Source organism: Zeus faber, assembly GCF_960531495.2.
Source record: "Zeus faber genome assembly, chromosome: 17".
NCBI lineage: Eukaryota > Metazoa > Chordata > Actinopteri > Zeiformes > Zeidae > Zeus > Zeus faber.
In genome coordinates, this window is record NC_137204.1 from 20,807,459 (window position 1) to 20,816,327 (window position 8,869).

General features: G+C 45.6%; 1 protein-coding gene across 1 annotated transcript in view; it reads left to right on the forward strand.

Moving 5' to 3' along the window:
- Window positions 1–7,190, forward strand: part of fgf10a (fibroblast growth factor 10a) — a gene marked incomplete at both ends in the record, with an annotated part of 18,456 nt that extends 11,266 nt beyond the window's left edge. Inside the window, 2 exons of the mRNA XM_080018440.1 lie at window positions 2,370–2,473; window positions 6,990–7,190. Of these exons, the coding sequence (XP_079874566.1) occupies window positions 2,370–2,473; window positions 6,990–7,190 (305 nt within the window). The remainder of the gene's footprint in view (window positions 1–2,369; window positions 2,474–6,989) is intronic.
- Window positions 7,191–8,869: the final 1,679 nt, after the last annotated feature.

Sequence of the window (8,869 nt, forward strand, 5' to 3'; positions counted from 1 at the left end):
ACTTGCATTACCTCCCCCATCCACCTGCTATGCTGCAGTTGCCCATTTTTGCTATAGATATTCAATGAGTCAATTCCAAAAATAATGACTATTATTTACCACTCGTATAGAATACTACTATGGACTACATGTGGAAATGCTCTCTTTTAGCCTGCCACGCCGTCTGCTGACCAGTGAAATGACGTGGAGCTGAGGCGAACGCGATTGGCCCCAAAACAATGGCAAACATCTGATTCGCTGAAAGTGACTCCAGCCGGGCACTTTCGACCAATTTTTCGACCAAACCTGGTTTCAACTTGCAAAAAATCGAACGCATTGGTTTTTTTTTTTTAGCTCTAATTGTAAAACCGGTAGAGATGCACAAGGTCTCCGCTCTCAAACTGAAGACAGAAGGTTTCCTAATGCGTTTCATGGATAGTTTCCACAGTTTTCTGTTATTCCTATCCCGTGGCTCTCGCAGCGTTACGGGGGTGAAGCTGACCCGTTCTGACTCCGCCTGGCTTGTTTTATAAAAGCTGTAAAGCCGGCCCTGTGACACACAGGTGTTTGCTCTTAGTAATTTCTCAAAAATGTTGATAGCCTCAATGTCAGCACCTTTTTTTTTTTTTTTTCTTTTATAAAGAGAACTCTGTGTTATTGCACTCCCGGTGTCGGCCATAAAAAAAAAAGTCTCTCTTCATGCTTTAAAGATCGGCCTTTCAAAATTTACATAAAACAAAGATTTTGGAACGCTGGCCAGGCACATAGGAGAGGAGGGGAAAACAAGTTTGGTAGAACATAAACAGACGTTAGAAAAGGGGGAGATACGGAGTGGAAAAGAACCGCGGCGGGGACAGAGTGAAACGGATCGACGGCGATACTAATATGAAGAGGGCTGAGAAAATGAACGCGGAAAGGGGGAGGAAATCGGCTCAACCAAAGAGTTAAGGGAGGTTTTTGAGGCGGAAGCTGCGTGTACAAGCATTCGAGTGTCCCCGCCCCAGATTCTGCCTCCCTCCCGCCGTCCTCCACGGCGGATGCGATCGCTGCAACCAGAGCCTTTTGTTGCGGCCCCGGGCCCCCGTCGGGTCCCGGTACAGACGGCTGGCTTCTGGTTACCGGCGGGGAGGCCACTAAAAGAGCCCCGCGCTTCTTTTGCACAACCCCATCAAACGGGAGCGGGTGAAGGGGTTTAAGGCAGGTGGACCGGGAGTGGAAATGTCACCTGCGGTACCAGGTGCCACGGGGAATTATTTGGGGATTGTGGTGTCGCTTGCACCGATTGATACCAGGCCGCGCGGGCGGAGAAGAAAGGACTGCGGGCAGAGCGGCCGCCAGGTGCCAGAAACTCGACGCGCAGATCATCCTTTAATGTCCCGCCCTTACGTCTCGGCGCGCCCCGGTTATTCATCAGGTTGCTTTTCCCGCCCCGCAGTTCTCCCGGCAGCCTCCGCTTAAATCCGGGGGTCCGGGTGCAGAAAACCGACGCTGCGATTGCTCAACGACGTGGCAACAAACGGTCCTCCGGGGTTATTGCGAGACGCGGTGGTGGTTTGTGTTCCCCGTTTCCTCCGCTTCCTCGCTAATACGCCTGCAACCCCGACTTAACTCACCCCGGCCCCCTTCGGCTAATCCTCCCTAACCCCTGATAGCTTTATGGCTTGGTGTAATTGACTTTAGGATGAGAGAAGAAAGGGCCGGCGACCACAGCTTAAACCAGTAATTGGTTCAGGCCTGAAAACCGATACCGCCGCCCAGCCTCCTGCCAGTTCGAGCAGTCGGCGGCGCTCTCTCCGCCTCCCGTCCCCGTGCCTGTCGGCCCCGCGCTCCCCTGGTCAGAAAAACAAACACGGGACGGAGGAATGGTTTTTCCTGGCTCGCGCCTCGGTCCCTGGGCAAACAGCCCGTGAGCCAACCAGGGAACCGACAAGGGGCGAGGGTCCGGCCCCGAGCCCCCCCCCCCCCCCCCCCCCCAGACTGTCAGGGAGGGAGAGAAAGGGAGGGAGGGGGAGAGTGAGAGAGAGAGAGAGAGACGGAGGGCGGGAGAGAGGAATGACTCAGGGCGATCAAACTGCTGTTACTCACTGTGCTCCTTTTTTTGCTTAGTAAGGGCAAACGGGTGGTTTCTGAGGATTCCTTTGTTAAAATTGAGAGTATAAATATCAACAAATAGATTTTGGATTGGCTGTAAAGCTGAAAAAAAACAACTCAAAATTACCCCATAGAAAAAGTCTGGATGGACTATTATTCACCCCCACAATGTCTCAGTTGGGACTGCCAATTAATTACAAAAGCAGCAACTTTGTGGGAACGGGAACCGCCGGAAGGAACTGAATGTGAACGGTGAAACGCTGCTGTAATGTGACGTCCTGCCCCTGTCTGTTCTGCAGGCGTGCTGGAGATCAAGTCGGTGGACGTGGGGGTGGTGGCCATCAGAGGCCTCAGCAGCAACTACTACCTGGCGATCAGCAGGAAGGGAGAGCTGTACGGAGCGGTGAGTGGAACAATACTCATTCATATGGACCACTGGGATGGATGGATGGATTGATAGATAGATAGATAGATGGATGGATGGATAGATAGATAGATAGATAGATAGATAGATAGATAGATAGATAGATAGATGATAGATAGATAGATAGATAGATAGATAGATAGATAGATAGATAGATAGATAGATAGATAGATAGATAGATAGATAGATAGATAGATAGATAGATAGATAGATAGAAAGATAGATAGATAGATAGATAGATTCATTTAATTACATTGTTACAGCAGCACACATCAAAATAATAGGCAACAATAATAAATCAGTTAAAAGGAAACATTGCAAGAATATTGACTACATAAGATAGACCTAAAATAGAGAAAAGATGGAAATGCAATAAACCAAACAAATCATAATAATATTTGGCAATTTAAAAATGAACAATAAACAATAAACCTCTGTACCAACAATTCACATCCTGACTGAGGACATTAGTTTACATACAAAGTTAAATAATATTTATAAATATCCTAAATGAGTTCGCACTAGTCTTTACCTTTGCTCTTAATTAGTTTTCCATTTATTTATATTTTATTTTATCCCTCCACAGCGCTATCTAAAGACAGCGAGTCGGCTCCAGAACTTATTTTTCTTTAATTCTTTAATTTTTCTTTCTTTACTTAAACTGAACTGAGTGAACAAGTGCATTTAATGCACTTGCTCACTCAGTTCAGTTTAGGTTGAGGGAATCGAGGCGGGTTGAGTCACGCGCGTCCTGAACACCACTGCAGCTCACACACACACACACACACACACACACACACACACACACACACACACACACACGCACACAGACAGTGCTTCCCAAAAACAAGCGGCCGGGCGGCGAGCCTCCTAGCCCCCCAGAAACAGTAACCCAGGCCAGCAAGCGCCGGTCCTCCTCTCCTTCCTCCGTCGCCTCGTCGCTCCATTCAGAAACAGGAAACACAATCCTCCAGATTCTCCTATTCTGCCTCCATCCCTCTGGGGGGGGGGAGAGCAAGTCCTCGTTTCAACTGTCTCCCTCTTGCTCTCGCTCTCCCCTCTCTTTCTCTCTCTCTCTCTCTCGTTACTTTGAAAGCCCAATTTTTTTTTTTGTTTTGTTTTTTTGTTTTTCTGTGTGTTCTCTCCGGAGCCGTTACAGATGAAATGACACACGGGAGAGAGAAAGAGAGGCGTTCTGTTGCACGGCCCCGAAACCGAATTCCCATGACGTCTTCTGGCCCTGCTCGCAACACGAGCCGCGGCGACAGGGGAGCTCCGGGTTTCGGGATTCGATTACAGCCGACGGATTGACACAGAGCCGTCTTTATCCAGGAGGGGCCCCGAAGAAATCACTGTTTCATCAAGTTGCTCACGGCGCCAAATTTTTTTTTTTCTTCTTTTCCGAATGAAATCCGTTTCATTAAAACACAATTCCAAACGGGTTCGGTCGGGTGCGATCACGTTGGACCCCTGACTCAGCACGCATATTTCCAATTCTGCCGCCGCGTTATGGTGGTTTTGGAAATCGAGAGGAAGGCCGCGCGCGCGCCTTCCGGCTCCGGCGGGACCCGGCGTCCGTTAAAAAAGGCTGCGCAGTGTCTGCACAACACTCTCATTTTGCTCGAGGAACATTGGGGTTGTACCTCTGGAACCAATTTAAACAGCTGTGGCCGAGGAGAGCGCGGCAGAGAGAGAGAGAGAGAGAGTGTGCATCTGTGTGTGTGTGTGTGTGTGTGTGTGTGCGTGTGTGTAATGACCTTGGTCACGTATGTGTTATGTGTACATACTCGGTTGTGATCATCCAACTGAATCCGTCTCAAGTGCCCGAGTGGCGAGAGGCCTCAGGCGGGCGACGGGGACGAACGCGGCTCGTCCTCCCGGGTGCTTTTCCTTTTTCGCTGACCGCGCCGGGGTTGGTCACCGCGGTAGCAGCATCATGACGGGACCCCCGACGCCACACTGTGACGTCGGTGGTCCGCCTCCCTCCGTCGCTCCTCTTCCAGCGACACAGACAAAATTGACCCCGAAACATGAGGGATTTGCTCCGAATTTTAAACTTTTTGCCTAAATACAAAGGATGTTTTCACAATGGCTTTCCATCGATTCCAATATTAATGCGCTTTTAGAAAGGGTAAAATTGTCTCAAAGAACGCGTAAATAACAGCAATTACCCCGAGGTCCACCAAGGAAAAAAAACTAACTTTAAAGGTGTATATTCAAGATTCAAGTTTCAAGAGGTTTATTTGTCACATACATATCCATACTTTCATACATACTGTATATGCAGTGAACTGTCATTGCAACGGAGATTATGGACAATAGTTACAAAACCGAAACATCGAACCTAATTCCCACACTAGCAACTGACTGAAACTAACTGATTCCTAAAACGTAATGCAGTTAGTGAATAGAATAATATAATAAAATAAAATAAAAATAAAATAAGACTCAAAAAGGTCATACTGAGTGGGGGTACAAAATAGAAGTAAAGGGAATACAGTTACGTATATATATATATATATATTGGCTATTTAATTATAATTTTATTTATATGCTGTTTTATTAGACCTTGTGTGTGATTAAATATGTTTCTGTATTTGGGATGTGGAAAATGAGGCCGTATCACCGAGGCCAACGTGTTGAAAGGTTACATAGTAATAAGGTAAAATAATATTGAATATGCCTGCCACGGAAGTTATTTATCGTTTTGTCAGAGAAATTCCGCCGCGCGGTCGGCGAAATTAATCCTTGCTGTCAGAAACAGACCCAGACCCTCGTTGCGTAAACTGTATCGACAATTTATTTGCAAAAATAAAAGCTGCTCAACTGGCTCCTTTTTATCAGGAAGAGAGCCAGTCGCGAGTCTAACGTCACACCAACTAGGAGGTTGTGACGCCATGGAAATATCAAACATTTAATCGGTGATCCTATTTGTCATATAGAACATATACGTGATCGCATTTTCTATCACCACGTTTCCATGGCAATGCTTGGTGTCTAGGTTTATTTAAACTAATAGAAGAAAAAAATAATAATAATAATCAGTCAATCTAATCAACCAAAGTAGCTTGGCCAGGATTGTTTCCCCTGTTGCGGTTAAATCAGCACCGAAGTCAAAAAATGAATTATGATATAAACCACATAAATGTACTTTTAATAATTTAGGTAATTTGTAACTCCAGGTAATGTCGTTGGTATCAGAATAGAAACCCAACATGAGGCCAAAGAATTCCACCTGTGATGAGAATGGATTGTTTAAAATGATTTCTTGCAGTGGTAGATTTTGCTGCCGTGTTCTTAAATTTAATGGTAAGACAAGGAGGAATAGAAAAAAGCAAAAAAAAAAAAGAAAAGCGTGAAACTATCTCTGGAAACAAAGCGGGAAATGGGGAAAAAAATTATAGGAATTCCGAATTGTTGGACGGGAAAGTAGGAAAATCAATCAAATCAAATGAAGACAGGGACATCCTTTTGTAAAAGATGCAAAGATAGCTTTTTTTTTTTTTTTTTTTCCAGCGGGGAGAATGGAAAACGTGCTTCCACCTTGTCTTTGAGTCTGTTTAGGGATTATTCTTATTGTCAGTGTGGGATGTGGAAAATCAGCATCGAAAGTGAAGCAGAGGCACAGGAGAAATATTTACCTGAAAATCCCATGAACACACCAATAAAATCATTGCTCCAGTTTTCCAGATCTCAGCTCTTTATCTTGTGCTGTAAGAAACCCCCTTTTTTTTTTTTTTTACACATTTAGGGCAATTATTATATATTCACCATGTTTTTTCCTTTCTTTCTTTCTTTCTTTCTTTCTTTCTTTCTCTGGGAAAAAAAAAACATGTGAATGTGACATTGACATTATTATCTCATAGAGACCAAATTTACAAATTTGCGTTCCAACTTATGCCGTGGACACAACACACGACTTTCAAAGCTCTCAGATCTCCGCGCTGTTCACACTACACAACTTCGTGTCTTGTGAGCGGGAATCTTGAAGTCGTCGTGGTTTCACACGACATGACTGATCGCGACAGGGCGTCACACATTACGAGATCTTTCACCAGGAGGAATCCAGGACGAGTCCGCCAGGTCCAAACTAGGTTAAGTCACGAAAAACAACAGGCGATATAATATTCTTGATCATTGTAAAGAAAACGAATAAAAGCATAATTTAAATAAGAAATCTATTCAAAACCGAGAGAAGAAAAGTAAAATTGGTATGCTGTGTGTTTCTGGCCGCTGCTCCGCCGCACTTCTAACCTCTCTGTCTCTTCTTCTTGACTTCCCCAAAAACCCGTCGGCGAGCGGAAAATCAGGCCCGAATCGCGACGTCCGAACTGGGCATTGGGTGCAGGCAAAATAGCAGCCGCTGAGCTTCCGCCGTTGCTCGTGGAGGGGGAAACTGCTGCAACACAACCCCCCCCCCCCCCCCCCCCAGAAAACATAAGCCGTTGACATTCAACATTTCAACTCCTGGTGTCTTTCTTTCCTTCCCCTCCAGAGGGACTTCGGCCCTGACTGCCGCCTGATCGAGCGCATCGAGGAGAACAAGTACAACACCTACGCGTCCGCCGAGTGGCGCAACAAGAAGAAGCACATGTTCGTGGGGCTCAGCGCCAACGGGAAACCCATGAAAGGGAAGAAGACGCGGAGGAAAAACACGGCCACCCACTTCCTGCCCATCGTGGTCCTGCCGCGGTGACGGGACCCCCGCCGCGGTTCCGGGACAGATCCGCGAGAGGGATTTGCTGCACTGAGGAGGAGGAGGAGGAGGAGGAGGAGGAGGGGGAGGAGGAGGTGGAGGAAGAGACTCCCAACGCCACGGAGGAAGGAGTGGAACTGTTTCCAAGGCAAAGACGTTTCTATTTTCCAAGAGAGGCACTACTACTATAATACGTTGTAGGACTGGCAGAGGTGATACCAACAAGGGAAACAATGTCGTCGTTTTCTTTTGTTTGTTTGTCTGTTTGTTTTTAAATTATAAAGGACACGCCTCGGCACAGCAGAAAAACCTGGAAATGAAATTCTGTGCCAAACTTTTGGTCGGTTTTATACGCAGAGGGGAGCCGGGGGCGAAATGTTGTGGGGGAAGTGGATCGGCGGGCGGATGATTTCAGAATTTCATGACAAAAGATTTTTGTACGGACGACAAAGTACAGTATAGGTCATTGTTATAAAAGAGTGTATATGAGTGTGATATGTGGATGCAGCTATTTATACAATACTAACTCCTATGGGTTATTTATGCAACGCTAACTACGACAGACTGATACGGGACAGATTCCAAAATGTGTTCCCCAGGACCCAGAACCACACATGCAACCTGGAAGCAACATGTGAACAGCCGCTGAAAGACGGAAAAGTGGAAACAGAGTGAATAGACAGGGCGTAGATATGGAGGAGGAGAGGGAGGCGAGGAGGCGAGACTGTAGGAGGAGGATGGACCGATGGGAAGACGGAGGACGGAGCAAGGAACCGTAGTGAAGTTAGCACCGACACGTAAACATAAAGTCTAACACATTATTATTAACGTGCAACACTCACTGCATTAAGTTTTTCTTCATTCTTTTCACCTGAATGCTTTCAAAAATTATTTATTTTATCTAATATTTAACACGGCAAAAGAACAAAAAACATGGGAAGGACAAATTCTGTTTTTTTTCTGTTGTTTTTTTTTTTTTTTTAACATTTATGCTTTTCGAATACTAATCTATCATTTAAACATAAATAAAGTAAATATATTTCTCTTTAGTTTATTGGATCGACTGTGTTCTTTTCAAACACCTTACACCAAACACACAGGTTATATAAAATAACAATAAATGCAAAATTCTAAGAAAATAAATGTATTCAAACAAAAGACATTTTGGGGCTGTTTTGTTTCAACATAATAATAAATATGTTGTAAAAACACACAACACAATAAAAACTGTGTCCCATGACGTGTCATATTGTGGCGAGCTTACACCATGAAAAAAATTAATCGGTCGAGACAGAACGTTCTTTATAAGCCACGGCCTGCTTCCCATACACCGCACGACTAACAGGGGCAGATTCCATTTATTTTTACAGAAACGCAACACACATCAGAATCCCAGAGGCCACAACCGGCTACGTCAGTCCACGTCACAGTCTAGTCCTCGGACAGCAACAGCAGTCAACGCAGCACGGGTCACCCCCCAGCACAAGCAACATAGCCCAACGCCAACAGAACATCCAGAACAACTGAAAACACATAATAAAACACAACAGATACCATAATATCTCCAGACCCATAATCCTTTGGGTCGACCCAATGGGTCACTACATAGCCCCTACCTGAGGGGTCAGTCGCACCCGACAACCCCATCAACCAATACAAAGTCCGCGAAATATCCCGGT